Source organism: Pipistrellus kuhlii, unplaced genomic scaffold, assembly GCF_014108245.1.
Source record: "Pipistrellus kuhlii isolate mPipKuh1 unplaced genomic scaffold, mPipKuh1.p scaffold_m20_p_4, whole genome shotgun sequence".
Taxonomy (NCBI): Eukaryota; Metazoa; Chordata; class Mammalia; order Chiroptera; family Vespertilionidae; genus Pipistrellus; species Pipistrellus kuhlii.
This window is the reverse complement of record NW_023425540.1, coordinates 52,605,987-52,625,371: the sequence shown is the minus strand read 5'-3', so window position 1 is coordinate 52,625,371 and position 19,385 is coordinate 52,605,987. Positions and strand designations below refer to the sequence as shown.

The 19,385-nt window shown below is 38.9% G+C and overlaps 1 protein-coding gene across 12 annotated transcripts in view; it reads right to left on the bottom strand.

Moving 5' to 3' along the window:
* Window positions 1–1,200: 1,200 nt before the first annotated feature.
* The window catches only part of PAM (peptidylglycine alpha-amidating monooxygenase), a 240,452-nt gene continuing 222,267 nt past the window's right edge, over window positions 1,201–19,385 (bottom strand). For 3 of the 12 annotated variants that reach the window (XM_036410911.2, XM_036410917.2, XM_045571809.1), the window contains 6 exons: window positions 17,585–17,700; window positions 12,402–12,501; window positions 10,332–10,385; window positions 5,559–5,762; window positions 2,657–2,713; window positions 1,201–2,000 (listed from right to left, as the gene is read on the bottom strand). In XM_036410911.2, coding sequence (XP_036266804.1) covers window positions 1,819–2,000; window positions 2,657–2,713; window positions 5,559–5,762; window positions 10,332–10,385; window positions 12,402–12,501; window positions 17,585–17,700 — 713 coding nt within the window. In that variant the 3' untranslated portion in view covers window positions 1,201–1,818. The remainder of the gene's footprint in view (window positions 2,001–2,656; window positions 2,714–5,558; window positions 5,763–10,331; window positions 10,386–12,401; window positions 12,502–17,584; window positions 17,701–19,385) is intronic. The other 9 variants (XM_036410912.2, XM_036410918.2, XM_036410914.2 and 6 more) reach the window with 5 other exon arrangements.

Here is a 19,385-nt window from a genome sequence, read left to right as displayed (position 1 = left end):
CACAGAAGAATGCCCGCTAATGAAGGCGAAAGGACAGAATTAGAAATTCATCACTATAATTACCACTGATGTGGTGAAGGGCATAAAGGAGCTGTCACTGAGGACAAATGTGTTCTTCTTTTGAGAAAGAAGATAACAGGAATTAAAAAAAATAAAGTTTCTACCTGGGGAAGGCACCCAAATTACATTTTAATAAGGGGAAGTAAACATATAGTAAGTGATAATTTCAATCAGATCCTCTTTGGTGTCAATTATGAAGGAAAATAAATCTATGTTAAGTTAGATTTTCTATAGAATATAGATGAAAGTTATATATTTTCCAAGTAGCATGAACTGTCTTCATGATTTGTTCAGTCCAGCAATTTTCAACCAGTGTGCCGCGGCTGTGCTGCCAGAATTTTTAAAACATGCAATAACTGACTCTTGGCTCAGGGCCACGGACCTCTTTTTTCCCCTCAGATTGTCAAATAAAACACTGATAACAGCCAACACAATATCTATCTGGTGTGAATGAATAAAAATTAAACCTATCTTTCTTGTCAGATGGGCAAAACATACATTTTTTGGTATGCCGCATAATTTTAGTAATTAGCTTATGTGTACCATGAGATGAAAAAGGTTGAAAATCACTGGTCTAGTCAATTAAATCACTAATATGCCAACTACAATAATGCCTGAATTAATAAGTTCTAGAGTCTGGTTATTCTGAAAAGAACCATCATCAGCTTCTTCTAAATTGCATGGTTGGGACATGAAAAACATGTTTTTAAAATTAATTTGTAGTCACTTTAACAAAGGAATATTGTTATGAATACATGGGAATTTGAGTAAACTTTTTTTTTTTAAAGAAAACTATTAGTAACCTACACTGGGATTCACGTGTTTTTGTATTGAGATGCAGTTTTCCTCTTAGCTCTGATCACCTTTTATTAAAGTATTTACTTTCTGATTGATAAACAGGCAAAAGCTCTCTTTGGATTTTAAAAGAGCCTGGTTTTACACATATATGTAAACTGTTAGGCTGGCTTTTAGTTTATATTGGCTATATAACAAAATATCTTTTAAATCTTAATGCAACATTTCTTTGGCCTGAAGACATTGAGAAGGTTTCACGGTATCTGTGGTTTGTGTAATTTACACAAAAGTTGTATATAAAACTCTGAAATCTGCAAACATTGCAAAATACACGCGGACAGCTAATGCTCTGAAAACACTTTATTACACAAGTTACATTCAGATTCTGAAAATAGTGTTCTAACAGTGGAACCATCTAAAAATAAGACATCCCAAAAACACACCAACTAAAGAAGAAAATTTAAAAAAAGAATTTAAATAGAGACTTCTTTTCTTTCCCTTGTTGCAATATAATGCTAGTGATTTTAAAAAAATAGGAGATTTAGCAGCTTTGTCATCAGGCTGAGAATGCTGAACAGGAAAGGCACCAAAGAAAGACATTGGCAATGGAAGCGCTATTGGGAAAATACTGTGTTCAAGCAGAGCGGGCTTAGTCACACCTACAGAAAAGTCTCAAAAATGTAAAGGAGCAAGCCTTCCGTCATAAAGCAGTAGTGTGATGGAAGAAGAAGACTGCTTCTCTATTCTATGTCCATATATAAAGACCATGGCACTGTTATGTACTTTTAGGAAACTCCTCAACTAGAAACAGAGACCAACTAAACCCAAATGAAGTAAATAAAATGTGTACAGTCCCGCACAGACCTGTACAGCTTACAGTTAAACACACAAAACTCTAACGTGCTAAAGGGAAAAGAACTGGTATTCTTGGTACATCTCCTCAGCCAGACCAAAGCCGGGCGCTCAGGAGGAGGGAGGTGCGGGCGGGGGCAGCGGTGCCGAATACTCCTCTTCCGATTCACTCCCATCGTCTTCATCTTTCTCTTGGTCGCTGCCCTCGGTGCTCAGGCGGTCAAACCCTTTTCGACTGTAGCCTTTACGGCTCGCAAAGAAATTTCCAAGGTTTAAGCCTCCACTTCCCTTCCCTGAAGAAAGCAAACGACATAGAATTGAGATGAAGGTCACACAAATGACTCACAGGTTCTCTGCCTACTCTCACATGGCACAGTTGGAAGTTGGGGATGGGAAAGGGTAGATATTAGCAGAAGAGAAACAAGCAAAGACTGACATACAGAGACACTTATCCTACAAAGTCAGATGGGCACTACACACAGTTATTGAAATACAGACGGCAAAAACAAAGCTCCCGGGGACTGTGTTGCTGCAGGATTGTTTCAGATTCACTTTTCGCCTCCTGCAGTTTCTAGGCTCTGGGGAACTGGCACCCCACAAGCAGCTTTCCGTTTCAGTGAGTTTATGAAAAGGGCATCTTCAGATGACAGCCACTGACATGCCCACAGGAGGGACAGGACATTTACTGAAGATGAAGTCAGATAAAAGGCAAGGGGAGAGAATTAGATAATGCAGAATGGCAAGGTGGAAAAGGGACCGGAAATTCACCACCACAGCCACACACTTTAGTTAATAGTTTGCATTCTGCGTTCAATGCTGGGGGATGCTATGCTCACACAGAGGCTTCATTTCCAGAGAGGAAATACAAAGTATCTCCTTGCTCTTTAAGAGAGACGAGCTTGCTGACTTTGAACCAAATGTGAAGGATTTTAAAAGGTCAAGGGCATACCTCTAAGTTTTCCCAGCACTCTTCCTGAACTTGACTCGAGTTTATGTTCAGAATCTGCTAGAAAAAGATGGCACATTTCAAAAGGAGCCCCAATCACCCTCCTCAATCCATGGGCTCAACTTTCAGTATAAATTCAGGAATTCATAAATAATTAACAAGGTCTGGCTCTGGCCTGCATGCAATTCCAAAGGGAAAAGGGTGATATAGTATTGTGATGCACCCAGGGCCACAGCTGGGTTCGATGCCTGCCTGCTCTCTCACAGGCTGTGCAATCTCAATCACTCCCCTGAGCTTCAGTTTTCCCCTCTGAGGAAAGAGGGGTCAATGACACTACCTACCTACCTGGAAAGATTAGAGGCACACTACATGTAATGTACTTAGAACAGTGCCTGGTAAGTATACAATAAGTGCTCAATAAATATTACTTTCCATGGGGACAAAATTAAACTACTAGTAGTTTGTAAAAATTGGGAAGTTTTCATTATTACAATTTATAAGTATTTGTCTTGGGTGTTAGTCTTTTTTTGAAGAACAGTACATGCCCTGCTTGAGGAAGCTTCGGGGCCCATGCACATCATTCCCCCTTTATATGACCGAAGTGAAAGCAAAGGACCGGGAACCCTGAGCGTTTTCAATCAGATGAGGTGACCCAAGTGTCCCCCATGCGGCTGCCCAACTCCATGAGAGATCAACTTCCTTTCTTTCTGGGGAGGCAGAACGCCAGCAGGACTTCATTTCTCTGTTGCTGGGTACCTCCCTGCACTCTCTACCTTGGCTTCCACCTCTGAAAGAGCTGTGTAGGGAACAAGGCATGTGGCTCTCCTATGAAATCTCTAGCCAGGGATGGAGGCAGCATTATGAAGAAAGCGAGCAGGCAGATAACAGAGGTGAGGCAGCATAGCACGTGGGGAGGGGAATAGGGAAAAATGGAAGAATCTAGTAGGACTGTTAGAAAGCCAACACATTGGGCTGCAAGTTCTACAAGGGTGCAGGACAGCCGTTAGCTGGTTTCACCCCCTGAGCCTACTACAGGGAGCCAATACGCAATGAGGGTATGCTGAATAGACAGGGTCCTTTAGGAGGGTTTCAAAAACCCTCACAGAGTGGATAAGATCTGTCAAGAACAAGTGTTGAGAAAACGTGAAGTTGATTTCCTTTTAGAATTAAATGTGCAATTATAATTGCGGTTTTTACTAAAGAAAAGGTGATTGCACAATAGTAATTTCCTATGGTTCAACCTGGGTCTCTCTGCCTTCCCAACACGCACGTGTGGACTCAGCATTCTGTGACCGTGCCATGGCAGGGGAGGCCAGACTTTGACTCTCCGGTATTCCTTCATCCAGTATAGTTTGCTTGCCAATAGTACTGCTACCTGCCCAGTCCCCATGTGCATCCAGTACTCCTGGTAATTACCACTGCATTTAACCACTCTTACTAATCAATTTCATGTGTCATCTTTTTTTTTTTTTTTTTTTTAATGTCATCTCTCTTTTCTGTGTCATCTATTCTGTAAGCTCCATTTATTTCTCCAACAATTGTTTGTTGAAGCCCTAGGGCCAGGAACTGTTATTTGTCCTGGGGATATACCGATAAACAAGACAACTTAGCCAGATTCTTGTTGGTTTGAAGTTACCACCTAACTTCATGAAGATAATGACTACGTTTCTTTATCTTTGTCGCTGCTAAAGAGTTCCCTACCCATAAGAGGGGCTCAACAGAAGCGTTTTTTTTGGGAAGAGTTAACTGTTTTTATGCAGGGCTTTGCCAATTGCCTAGGAAGAGTAAAAGAAAGTCCTAGGAAGACTCCCTTTCGCCGCCTATTAAATTGAATCCTCTGGTTTTTGTTTCTGTGTCAGGGCTTTGCTGTGGGCACTGAATTCCTGCCATGGCCTCTCTGGCCTGAAATAGAGTCAGATGCTGTCTCCTGATCAAATGCTGCCTCCCACCCCAATCCATGGACTCCTTTCCAGACGGAGCTGTAGATTCTTGCCTTAGGCCAGGGGACCCAGCCACGGGACTGCTTCTGAGATGTGAGAATCACAGGCTTAGTTGTTTGTTTGGATGTCCTAAAAGGAAGTCAGCTCCTGGGTTCTGTACTATGATAATAATTCGATAAAATGCTGACTCCAGTTTTGGAACCTGCCTTGTATGGCCAGGAAAGGTGGACTGATGGCCTATTGGATGATGATTTAAAAACTACCCAATGGTTTGTTATAGAAATAGATGGTTTCCTGAGATAGCTGAGTTTTAAGACAAGTATGTTTTTTTTTACTCCTTATGACTTTTTTTACTTGCTACTCCTTAATAAAAAGCACTTACTAGGTACTAGGTACTAGGTACTAGGTACTGAGATAAATGCTTTCTGTACATTATTTCATTTATTCCTCACACAACCTGATTGAATCTTTTATTCCAACTTTACAAATGAGGAAACTGTGGCCGAGAGAGATTAAGTAATTTGCCCAAGGTCAAGGAGCTAAGAGCAGGAGCCAGGACCAGCAGGTGGGGAGAAAGACAACTCCCCAAATAACCAGCCCCGCTATTTTTGAGAACTGAGCCTGTTTCTAACAGCAGGGGTCTCCTCTGTCTGGACCCTGCAGCTCATGTACTCTGACTATACAGTCTACATCAATTGGGCTTAAGCCAGTTGCTAAAAAGCAATATCAAAGGTTCTATTTTAATTTAACCATCCAAATATCCACATTTCTGAGGCTCCAGATACATTTTCTACTGTGATACTAAATATAGACAATATTTGGAACATAGACATTAACGTCTAAAAAGGCAGAGAACACTTAAAAAAAAAACATTGGAAAAAAAATCACAATGTAACTTTGAGAATAATAAGGCCAAACACTCATTCAAACGTAGACTTTAAGTTCAAGGGGCTCATTTTACTTGCCTCCAAAGGCCCTTGACTTTTTCCACCGAATAAACACAGCAGTGGCCAGCAGGACAACCACTGGAATAACCAGAAGGGTTGTAATGAGAACAACAGGCACTCCGGAGTCTGGCTCTTTGATCAGTTTCTGTTTCTCTTGCAGCTTCTGCAATTCTGAGGAGGCGGGTTTGTTCTCCACTTTGGTGTCAACAACTGCCTCGGATTCTTCAGGGAGAGAAGAGTTCACAATATTCAACTGACCCAAAGATTCCAAAGTCCTCCCCCTACCCCCACACAGGCAGACCAACAATGGCTCACAAAGAACTTGCTGAGCCCAGTGTACACGGGGTTCAGACTTCATTGTCTGAATCTATGAAACTGGCAGCACGTATTGTGATGGGTAATACCCACTGAATGGTTTTTCACCTTTAAATTGTTTTGTTCTGTTGTCCCATGTTTTATTTTCTCTCAGCTGTAATTCCACACAAAAATATAGCCCCCTTTTGCATCTTTTCAAAGATAAAATGAACAGGCAGCATGGTGTAAGGGATGGAATTGGTGTGCAGGCTGGAATGGAGTCAAGAGGATCCGGCCTCTAACTCCTGGTGCCTGTGCAACCGGCTGCAAAACTTTGGGCAAGTTACTTAAGTGATCTGGGCCTTAGCAACCTCATCTGAAACTTTATATGCCTCCTTTATAAAGCCGCTGGGCACAAATGTTACCATAAAGAAGTTGTTTTTAATAAGATTTCGTGTCCTTATATCTTTATGAATCTCTTTCATGTTCAATGAATTATTTGTACATTGTACGCATACATTTATTCTGGGACTAAAACCTGGGAAGAGGAAGTGTGTCTTTTTCGGGGTCTTTTTTTACATTTCCCAGCAAACTGAAAGTGCACACATATGCACTGTGTGTCCTTCTGAGGTTGATGAAAAGAACAGACAATTATTTTGTGATATTGGCAGGTTTTAGGCAGATATCAGACCTAAAGTATTATTTGGGAAATTGATACAATGACATTATGTAAGCTGATGCAGGGATCTTAATAATTAGAGATTTAAAAGTGACGTGAGCCTTGAGGCACTCTTGCCCTCAAGAGGCGCAGATGTGTGTTGGTATAATATAAAAACCCTACTGTCCCAAGTCTAGAAGATATAATCAGGATTGCCAAAACGCCCAGTTTCCGGAACTTCAATTTCTTGCAATGCCCTTCTAACCTATGATACAGAATGAATCAGATGGCCTCTTGGACATTTTTTAAAATGGCAGGGATAGGTGGTTTACCATTGTCAGAAAAACCTTTGGTTAATGTTTAATATATGTAGACACAGCTTAGTAGATAAACTGGACACTTTTCCAAGAAGGCATTTCTCAAATTACTTCAGACACTGTAAACACAATGTTTGACATACACAAATGGCAGGTCCCAGCCTTTTTTGCTTAAATGTTCTGCGCCAGCCTCCTTCATGTCTCATTGATACCTATTGAGCACTTAAAGAGGTATCAGGCCTTGTTCGCATTTAATCATCACACCAAGCCCATGAGGAGGCACTATTATTACCACTGACTTACAGATGGCCTGTCATAGTCCTCATTTCCTTCCCTGCATTACGGCTAAGAGGAGACCATTATTTCTCTTCTTTTGTCAAATGAAGTGGCTCTCGAAACTTCAGTGGAGAGAAGGAAAGGGATTGGTTCATAAATCCAGAGGGTTCAAATTTAACCTTTCTAAGTCTCAGTTTCCATGAGGAATATAAATGTGACTTGTACTCTTCCGAACCACTGTTTTGTCTTCATTTTATTGTAGAAGAGGTATGCAAGTTGTTCAATATTCAAGCATATTCTATATTAAAGCATAAAAATACATAAAACTCAATAGGATTTAAATACATATATATATGTATTGGCCAAAGTTACAGGTTGGCAATCAAGAATTTATTGCCTTGGAAGAAAGGTTTATTTCTTTTTGAAGGTGACTGTAAAAAGAGACATTACTTAGCAATTTCTACCTGTCATTAAGTATGGTGGGGCTATATCAACTATATCTAGATCCTTTCATAAGGCAGGACTAGGACTGGGCTATGCTATGGATAAAGTAAGTGACAGTCCAAAATAATCAGTTTAGCACTCATAGAACATGTGCTGAGAATGAGGCAGTAAACTTGTTAAAATATAAGGTACATTCATTGCACTTCTGCAACTCCTCACGCCTGCTGGGGCACTGAGTGTCATCATCTTTTCCTGGGCAGTGGAGCAGGGGTAAAGACTGTACTTTTGGTGGGATACTGGCATATCTCTTATCCCTGGTAACTTTATTTGAAAAGTTAAATTCCTTTCCTGAGTTTCTTATCACCACAAATTCTTTTATCCCCACAACTCCCTGAGAACATAACACTGGTTCTGACATGGTATGTCAGATGGTATGAGTGCCACTAAGTAATGTCACAGAGTTGCCCTGTGAACATTCACTGTTGGAATGAGTGTCATCCAAGGTGACTCAAATTTGGAAATTTACAATCAACATGTATGAACAAGTCTATTAAGTTTGGGATGGTGTTTCTCACTCTATTTTGTAAGGAATGGTTTAAGTTTAGCTTCCGGATTTTGGTAAAAGGCAAACTCTGGAGATCCAGCATGATTTATATTCCTTTTTGAAATGAGAAAGTAATCTTTAAAAAAAAAAAAAGGTTTAATGAGTGTCATATGGGCTCAAAAATGAAAAGAACAACTTCACTTGGACATTCCTAACTATTAAAATGGGACTGTCATGACACGACACGTCAATAAAATTTACTATTGGAACCGCTGCATTCTGCCACAGACCGGGAGGTTTTCCAACCAGATGACTCAATGGGCGCACTGAGGAGAGGCAAAATGAACTACAGGGATGAGCACAGTTCACCCCTCACTGGTCAGTGTGGTTGGGCTGTTCTCAACAGGCCAACCAGAATAACCGAGAGAGAGAGAGAGAGAGAGAGAGAGAGAGAGAGAGAGAGAGAGAGAGAGAGAGAGAGAGAGAGGGAGGGAGGGAGGGAGGGAGGGAGGGAGGGAGGGAGGGAGGGAGGGAGGGAGGGAGGGAGGGAGGGAGGGAGGGAGAGAGAGAGAGAGTGAGTGTGTATGTGACCTATTTAAACAGAGATGGCTTGAGGCCTCTTTGAAATACCAGAGGATTCAGAGTAATCTACAGCCCTCTCCAAATGAGTGAATTTGAACTTATTATTACTACTCCGTTTATTAGAAAAAACGATGCTAATTGTGTAGGTTTAAAGGTTCAGGATACAGCAGAAATTATTGATCATTTAACAGATTCTATTTGGAAGAATTTATGGTGAGTCAATTGGTAGTATTCATCTCTCCTCAGTGGTACAGTACTAGTGGGTAAGAGCCCAGGCTTGGTGCCAAACAGACTTTGGTCAAAACCTAGCTTTGCCACTTACTCTTAGTCATTCTTATCTTCATGTCCTTATATATAAAATGGAGATAATGCAATGATCACATTGTTGGTGTAAGGATTAATCTTGATAATTCTGTGTAGCCCATTGTTTGTGCTCCATAAATGATAGCTATTAATAATAATATCGTTCCCAACATATCTTTATTCCAGACAGAAATTATCAATAATTCTCTATATAATAATAAAAATATAGGGGCCTGGGAACTTTGTCATTATACGAGTATGGTATGAATGCCACTAAGTAATGTCACATAGGTAGAATCACTACAAATGCCAAACAATTGCTATTTATTTACTTTATAATATTATCTTACCCCTTTCAACCTTGAGCCGGCTATATTTTCTTATCTGCCTACATAAACTCCCTAAACTCTCTCTTGATTCTTGCTTCTTTTCATCTCTTTCCACCTGCTTTCATGAGAAAGGAAAACAAGTAAACCTAGGGTTAAGTCTGAATATCTAGGTGAGTCATTTGTAAAGCAACTAATAATGGAATCACATTGCTACTTAAATATTAGAACCATCTCCAGTGAGTTCTTAACTATATACAATGATGCCCAAATCCTGTAGAAGCAGACAATGTACAAATATAAACTGATTTTAGATGAGAAAGAAAATAACTTGACAGAGATTCCATACGACCCAAGTGGTTGCTTACTAGCAGTTTAATCTTATCTACCCATTCTTGATAATATATACCATTGTTATGCATATCTGTATATATGTATATGTATGCACACACACACACACACACACACACACACACACTCCTTATAGGGTGTAAGTCTCTTAAAGTCAGGCCCAGTTTCATTTCCCTAAGACCTATTACAGAGATTTACACATAGATGGCTTCCAGTAAATGCTGGGGAGCTAAATATTACTAAGATAGAAACTTGGGGAGCAGCTAATCTTCTCAGGCTCTTACAATATTAACTCATCAAAGGTTATTTTTCACTCCTTTAGACTAGAGCCCCTTAGGAAAAGGCCTTTTCCAGTACTTTGAAAAGTATTTTTCTGCTTGTCTGAGGTTAACATACTTATAAGTTACCAATTTATTTTTTTCCTCTCTGAATGTTTCTGGCCCATTTTTAAAAATAGATTTCTTAATCACTTTTCACCTGAAATGAGTGAATTTGAACTTACTATTACTACTCCGTTTATTAGAAAAAAAATGATGCTAATTGTGTAGGTTTGAAGGTTCGGGATACAGCAGAAATTATTGATAATTTAACAGATTCTATTTTTAGCTTGATACTATTTTAAGTGCAATTAAGAGCCATAAAATAATCCAACACAAATCGCCTTGGGATTCACAGTCAAAGAGGAACCTGACCAACCTTTGGTTTCCTGGACCTCAATGCCAGCCTTCTTCACTGACCGATGTTCCATTTCTGTAACACAGCAAGGAGACAGCATCATAACCCCACAAGGACAATGGAAAACTTAATTTCTATACTAATTTTACTCAGTAGGAAATATTTCCTTAATCCATCAAATTCATTCTCATATTAGAAAAGAGTTTAATACCAATCCCTAATTAGGTGCCAGGTCTAGGAATCCTGGATAAAATCTCCTAGGGGAAGTTGAGATAATATTTCTAAGGTCTTCACATTTAAAATGAGATTTCCCTTTTTGATTTTTGAAATAGCAAGTTTTTCTGATTTCATGTGACATCTCAGAGATAACTAGTCCTGCCATGTCCATCAGTTTCCTAGCTGACATAGATGGATGTGACTAGTTAAACCCTAGCATGCAGATACAAACACACTTCTTTGGCCCCAGATGACAGTCTGATTGTCCCAAAGGTTCTACTTTCCTGGTTTGTTATTTGGTTACATTCTGGACTATGCAGAGAACTTTTCTGTTTCGAAGCTGAAAGCTATCGTGCAGTGCTTCTCAGTCGGGAATACATAAAAACCACCGGGGAAGCCGTTCTAAAATGCACACATTATCATTCCTCTTCTTTCTGTTGATCTCAAGTGGGGTGCGACCATGTGTATTTTGAAAAACCCTCCCCCAGGGACTCAGATATACATCTCTGTTGAGTACTAACCATGAGGATGGTATGAAGAGCCTAAACTGGAATCTGACTGAATTCAAGGAGCACATTCCTATCTGCCAAGTGGAGATATTGGCTAGGTTTCTGAAAGTCTGTTCCACTTTGAAAGGTATTCATTTATTTCTTTATTCTGAAGAAAACCTGGGCTCAGACATACGATTGGGAATTATCCATCTCTCTTTGCTCTCCTGTCTGCCCACACCTTCTGGTTCCTCTTGAGGAGGCAGGTGGTGGGAGCCACACTTGCAAGGGGGATGGGAAGCTGCTGCGAGAGGGGAACCATCCTGGGCACCGCGGTGCACTCAGCCCTAACGGGTTTTATTACAAAACCAGCAAAGGCTACCCAAAGGATAATTCTGAAGACAGCAGTTCTCAAATCTACTTGGGGTCCAAGACCTGTAAGGTACCCAATTTCTTTGTTACCACTTGTTTTTGTCCCTTGTTATAATTTGCATTTTCCCTGTTTTAGTTAGCATTTCCTATCTCCATCAAGTCCATGTTTCCTTATTATTTCTCTGTCTAAAGCTGCCTGTTGCAGCTCTGATACCACAAATGTATCAGCTCTGATACCTCAAATTTATCAGTTCTTCTCCCTAATTCCATCTTCTCCTACTTGTTAAGACCCTACTATATTTTAAAAGGATTTCTGGACACTAAGGTTTGTGGCTTACAAAGCATTTCGCGCTTTTAATTTAGAAAGCTTATGTTTTCTTAGTCTGATATCAGAGGCTTAGAATTTTTAATTCTAAGAATTAAAAATAATGTCCAAATTGCAATCAGAAACCCTCCCCCCCCACTCCTTTCTTGATTCTGACAGAGAAACTCTTCTGTCCCATACATACTTTTGAGCTACATGAAAACAGCAGTGTATAATTGTGAGTAAGCTGAAGCCTAAAGGAAAAATGCCAAGCGCCTCTTATTTGGAATGATGTGTGTCTGACACGGACACTGGCATTCCTAGATGCTTGGCAGCCACGGAGAGCTGAAGAGTCACTTGGGGAGTGATGCCTGTGTGGAAGCTAGTCAGCCCATCTGCTTTGCCAAAGCCGTCTCCTTCCCTCTGGAGAGAAGTTGGAATTAACATTGGCTTTCAGTGCAGCAGACATTACTTCAGGCATCAAGAATTTCCTGTGGAATATCTGTGGAAACAGGAGGACAACTGCCAGCAAAAAAAGTCTCTTTCCACTTAAGAAATTTAATTCCTGAAATAAATACCAAACAACTACTATCTATACCTTGATTTCCCACTCCTATCAATAAAAAGAGAAAGAAACACATTTTTTTCACGTGTTTTTTAAGCAATAAACCTGAGAGGGAAATATGCACCGTACTATTGCTAAAACCATACTTTCAGTTGTGATGAACTTCCACACGGTGTTGGTGTGAGCATCTCCAACGTAAACAGTCCCGTCCTCAGCGGCAGTGATGTCATGAGGCATGTCGAAGTGCTGCCCAGACAAGAAGCACATATGAGGGTGGCAAGCCCGTACTTGGATTCTCCATAAACCGGCAAAAACCCACAAAACCACCCAACAAAACAATGAGCATATTACTCAAACCAAAAAACAAAACAAAACAAAAACAAAAAACCACAAGCAAAACCAAAACCAGTAATTCCCATCAAAACAACTCTAGGCCAAAGGGAGTCACTCATTCATTCTCGGGGCCCTGACTCCGCCAGGCACACCTTTAAAAGAGTGAACATTTACAAGTAGAACTTCTTTTTACAGTGTTGATTACTTGGTGTTGCAATATCTACACATTTATTTATATTTATTTTAATAACTATCAAATTTGCCTGTTTAAATCTATACAAGTCAAAAAGATCAGGTATTAAGTTTTGGCTATTATCCCAGTCAAATTATTGTGTGCTACCTTAAAAACTAGTTATATATTACTGATTAGAGAAATTATTTTAAAGATTCAGTACATTTAGATTTTTTTCTATTTAAGTATATTCTTACTGATTGAGAGAGAGAGAATGTGTGTGTGTGTGTGTGTGTGTGTGTGTGTGTGTGAGAGAGAGAGAGAGAGAGAGAGAGAGAGAGAGAGAGAGAGAGAGAGAGAGAGAGAGAGAGAGATATCAGTTGCTTCCTGTAAGCTTCCTACTGGGGATTGAGCCCGAAACCTGGACACTTGCCCAGGCCAGGAATTGAACCAGTGACCTTTTGACTTATGGGGTGATGCTCAACCAACTGAGCCACACCAGCCAGGTTGAGATCTAAGATGTCTACCAGGAGAGAGGCAACAGTGTTGAGTTTTATACTCTGAAGCCCAGTGTTTACAATATCTTCAGGCAACAAAGGAGTGATGAGTGTTACCTCCAGTACTTTCTCAGCTCTGGTATCTACTTAGCTATTCGGTGTTTCATCATGTCTTTCTTCATGACATATTTCCGTTTCAATCATCACAACCTCAGTCCGAGGACACAGGAGACCGGGGAGCAATTTGTAGAAACCACACTTTCAGGTGGACCCAGGGTCACCACCCAGTTCCTAGAAGAGCAGCCTTAAAGCAAGTGCGGTGGCCACTTTCCTCTGCCTCCTGGGGCCTGAGGAGGTGCCGTGTGGCTGCCAGTCGGCAGGACCTGGAGGATGCTCTTGCCTTTGGGGCCAGCCAGGCCTGCCTGAGGACACAGCTCTCAAATACAAGACCATTAATATGAACAGGAGCATTATCCCACCAGTGGGCTTACCAGTCAGCATCTGCCCACTCTAGCTTGCTGAGTACAACGGCACTGATGAGGCAAACTGCAGTGCTCAGTTCACTTTAGGACAGAATACACGCTTTGGAGATACTATCGTGCTTTAAAATTCAGCAACCATTTGTCACAATGAAAAGAAAAATGAGACGGCAGTGCCAAGGAGGCTCAATCCTTCATACTATTAAATGAGCTGTGACAAATGTGCACGAGAAGGACAGAGAGCCAGAAATCAAAATGCTGCCTTGCTGAAACCTCGCAAGCCTGTCATTAAACGTTCATCTTTATTTTGGGTTCAGCTAATGGGTGGCAACCGACTTGCAATTATAGGCAGTTCCTCTTCTATACCAAAATATGTTCTTTAAAAAATGGCTTTGCAAAACATATGGTTGTAAAGTGCTCCAGATTTTCTGGTAAAAAGTATTATAATGGGGGGGGGGGAAGGGGCGGTGATAAGAGTGAGGGGGGATGTGTGAGCTGTTCATCACTAAGTCACAGAGTTTGTCATCAGTTCAAGGCAACAATAACAGCAAGCCTCTCTCTGTTCTCACACTGACACAGGGGCCAAGAGTTCTGTCAGAAATACTTTGGGGCCACAGGAGGAGTTCAGGGAAGGCGGAGGGGGCGGGGCCTCGGGGCTATATTACTACTGCAATCAGAAGCACTCAGGTGCTTTTTAATGAACTAGCCTATTGTTCTGCATCATTTGAAAGAGAAGATGATGTTGTGAATTTTCAGACTTAAGAATTTAAGAGATTCCAAAATCTTCTGACTGAGGCTTTGTAAACGCTTCTTTGGAGGTTCTCCTCCCCAGCGAAATGAAATAGGAAAAGAGGATGACAGCATCCTCCTGGGCCACCTGGTGACAAAGCCCTGGACAACCTGCCCTCAAACATCTGTTATTCTGCCTGAAATACTAAGGATTTTGTGTTTTCTATAACCTAGCTTGTTTGCTATGACACAAAAAAATATTGAAACTTACTTAATGTTAAGTAAAACAATTCTCTAAGAAATTACACCAAGTTCATGATGAGGTTGAAAACGTCCCTTGGCAGACTAATGTGTGCCTCAGGGGAGTGCGAGGTGAATCACAATCCCAGAGACCTGGGTTTGAGGTTCAGGTGTACTTCTTATTATGTAACTTTGGGTAAGTAATTTAACCTGTGGGATCCTTTCAGCTCAAATATTAAAATTTTAATCTCTATCATTTAGCTCAGAGAAATAACACAAATCTGGGTCTACTGGAGATTTTTTTTTTTTTTTGTCATTACTGTTGGTGTTTTGCAAGGAGGGGTGGGGATCACTTTCCTCCTTTTCCACATGGGCTGCCTTGCAGAAGAGAGAAGAAAAAGAAAAAGAAAGACAGCCTGAAGGATGTGTGTGAAAGCAGACAATAAGGATCGTAAGTCTTTCCTCTGATGTGTGTGTGTGTGTGTGTGTGTGTGTGTGTGTGTGTGAGTGTGCGTGTGTGTGTGTGTGTGTGTGTGTGTGTGTGTGTGTGTAGAATTTGGGGGACAACTATGTGCCTTGCCCTTATAGCTTTTGACACCATTTGATATTATAGAACCATCTTATTTATTGTCCTCTGTCTCAGCTTCCCTGCATAGACATAATGAAGATCAAACGTTGGAGAAAAAAATTCTCTGAAGAATGTAATAGAAGAGGGAGAATCGAAACACACGAAGAGACAAGTAATGGATGGGCACGAGCAGAGGCATACACGCGTTACATAAAACTTGACTTCTGACTTGAAGGAAGAATATCTTCTTATATAGGAATTAATACACCTCATTTTTTCCTTCACCCACACTTAATCTTTGTGATGACAACTTAATTAGGTGACAATTCAGAGAGGTTCATGAACTGATTTTTCAGTTTACTGAGTCAACACAGAACCAATTCTATATTCTGGTGTAATATCAAGCCGTGTTTATTGAAAGAAAAAGCAAATTTCACCTTGGAGTTAGACTCTCTTTTCAGGTTTCCTGTGCTGATCCATATACAGTGACTCATTCATCACCAAATGTCTGATGAATGCTAGTGTTTGGGCACAATGCTTTCTGAAATTTTAATTCAGGGCTGGTCACATTTTTGTGAGAGTAAGGTTCATTTAGAATCTAACTCTTGCTTAGCATTTAGTTTTGATTTCAGGATGAATATTTGAATTAAAAGTTAATAGCTGGCCGATACAGAAAAATCAAGGCAAAATACTGCAAAATGAAGATCTAAAGGAAAGTTAATCTTCTCACTTTATTAATATATAAGAGAAATTTAGCTCAAAGTGGCAAAATGATGAAGATGGGATAACCAATAAGGATCTGAAACACCAATAAAATAAAATATGTTATCAATGTAATTAATTTCCTTCTGAAGAGCTACTATGATTTGATATTTGATTACTTCATGCTTTTCAGGTGAAATACATCTATGAAAACTTTTATTTATTATATATGAACTAGAGGCCCAGTGCCTGAAATTTGTGCATGGGTAGGGTTCTTAGGCCTGGCCAGTGATCAGGGCTGATATGTTGGGTTACTGGCAGAGCAATCAGGGGGCCCTCGCTGGCACTGCCTTGGCTGTTCTGGGGCCTGTAGGCTGGCTGGGGCAGCTCCTATGCTGAGTGTCTGCCCCCTAGTGGTCAGTGTAACTAGTTGTTCCACAGGTCATTCCACTGATTGATCAATTTGCATATTAGGCTTTTATTATATAGGATAGAAACCCACACAGGGAACTTGTACTGGAATCTTTAGTTCAGATTCAGTTTGCTTCCAATCAGATTCTGTAGCTCTTGTTAAAACTCTATTTGAGTGAGAGAGCATGTCCATTTTTGTTCATCATTATATCCTTAGTGTATAGAATAATGGCTAATACAGATTAGGCACTGAATAAATATCTTGAGAAAGAATTCTGATAAACCCCAGACTAGCTGTCAGTATTCTAACTGGCACATTTCTAAAATATCAAGGCATCTTAAAGTATTTTTTTTTAATATAGCAAAATTGATATCTTAAACAATACTATAAGCATTATGAGTATGGAGTTGCAATTTATCTGGTGGCTTATGATACATGTATTTTGGTCCAAATAAGCCCAATAAATCTTTACATGTTTTTAAAAATAAAATCTATACATGTTTTAAAAATTCAGCCTGCAGTATTTTAGCAGGCTGAATTTTCTAAAACTGAGGTACCACAAGTATATTCAGGCAGTGTGTGTGAACATTCTTATCATTTTGGTCATATGCAGAGAAAGTAAATTGAGAAGATAGTGGGCACAGTTCCCATGCTTATAAAAGACAATGGTAGAGTAAATAGTGGTAAGCCATTTGTGAAGCCAAAACTAGCCTTTCGTCTCTTATGTAGGCCAAGTCTTTAGGACCTGAATAAATTCCAGGAACTGCTATTTTCAAGTATTGTTGCTCAGTGTAGTCATAGTACTAAAAAAGCAAACAAGATTTCTGTTGAATCTAAGAGAACTATGAAAATACAGTATAACATACTGTGGTATCTTCTCTACTAGGATGAAACCAGAAAAGCCTACTTTTTTTTTGGTATTCTAACTACAGTAAATTTAAACCTGCCACTGTATGCAGAGTCTATTAACAACCTTAGTACTGCATTCAGTGTTAATTTGCAGCTGAAGAAATTGATCAGAATATAGGACATTTATTCTAAATAAAACATTGTATTGGAACGTGTCCAACCTACCTAAGAAAGTGATTACATCTCCTTCAAGTTTTTAAGAGATTATTCAAGTATAAATTGAATGCTAGGGTTTGCATTTTAATTCTCTCAAATAAAAATTAATTTTATCTCATTACATGTGAATACCTTGCGCACTGGCTTGAAGACGTCTATAATTTCCCCACTGGAAAAGTTCATCACAAATCCTTGCACTGGTTCTTGATCCCCAAAGTGAGGTTTTCCATTCACCACAAAGAGCAAACCTGTGACAAGATATTCCATTAACTATTCTTTAAAATATGGATAAGACTGGCCTTCAGAGATATGCATGTACATTCACACAAACAATAAATATTGGGTCAATCTGGTCCATACAGCTGGCAACCAAAGTAGGAAACAAAACACTTAGCAAACATCTTCTGAGTAAGAATAAGATCAGGTTATGAAAATAACCTCCTTGTAATAGGAAAATCAGAAGAAGCTACGCCTGTTCCACTTAAGAAGTCAGTAGAAATCAGGAATACATAGATAATATATATATAGATATAAATGTAGATGTTGATTTAGAGATAGATGTAGATGTAGATATAGATATATGACATAAAAATATAAGTATAGACACATATAGATATCACAGGCATCCTAAATAGGTATTGGGAAGAGTCAGGTTATTTGATCAAATCATTTTAGAGTATCAGATTTTTAAAAAATTATATAATTCCTGCTATAGTTAAGAGAAGAATTAGAGGAAAATATGCTAAGAAAGTAAGTTATAGTATAGGCAGAAGAATGGTTTGAAAATGTGAGATGCATATTTCAGATTACCAAAGACACATATTTTTCATAATTAAAAAAATTAAACCATTTTATTTTTATTAATTCAATGAATACTCTTTTTAGGAAAATTTTATTTCTTAGTATAGTAGTGTTTATCCAAAATAATAGAAATTACGATGTCTTGGTTAAATAAGTACTTCAGATGATGAAAATTACATTTTCAAAGAATTAAAATATGCACATCACTAAACCACTATTGAAGATATTTTTATCTTTAAGGATTTCAGAAAAGGGTTCTTTAGCGTATTACAGTAAAAAAAAAAAAATCAACATTGTCAAAATCAAATACTATTGTGCAATATTGTAAAGAGAATTCCAATTGTAATACATGTCATCTTTGGCTTAGATTCTGTTTTTAATCAGATTTCCTCTCATCTTCTCTCCTGATATTTTTCTCTTCACATTTGATTTGTTTTTATTCACTAGGTCGATGGTCTTGCCAAATTTATTCCTTAACCATGAGATAAAAATAAAAATGACTATCTCTTATAAGGATATTAATGAGAGTCTTTTGTCACTTTTTATTATTTATTCCATGATAAGGCAAACTAGCTCCTTACCCAGCTACCTGACCCCTTTATTTCATGTCCTAAATAAACTGGAGGCTGCTTGGGGAGATAGTAGCTATTTGCAACTTTAAAGGCATGAAAATATAAACATTATAGTAATAGCTATAAATAGCAATGCTACTTTAATATAGATATGTTTAATAAAATTTATGGCAAAATTATATGCATATTTTAGAAATTAAATATCCTTTCAAAATGCTAAGTATTCATTGTTTAATGAAAGATTATGCTAGGTTATCTTGTACTATGAATCAAGTGGATCTTATTTTATGAGTTTGGATAATTTTTTCTGGTTTTCTTCAAGTCAAGAAAATCTATTTTGCAAATGAGAAAAAAATTCCAGATTTTATTGGTCATTCCTTCTGGCATTTAGACATAAACCTCACTTTACGTATTTATCTTTATGAAAAAAATTGGTCATCTTTTTAAAAAATATGTCAGAAGTATTTTGAATACTGATTTTATCAGGCATATATCATCTGTTGATGATGTGACAATCCATAACTAACTAGAGCAGATGATCATAATCAAGGAAAAATAAA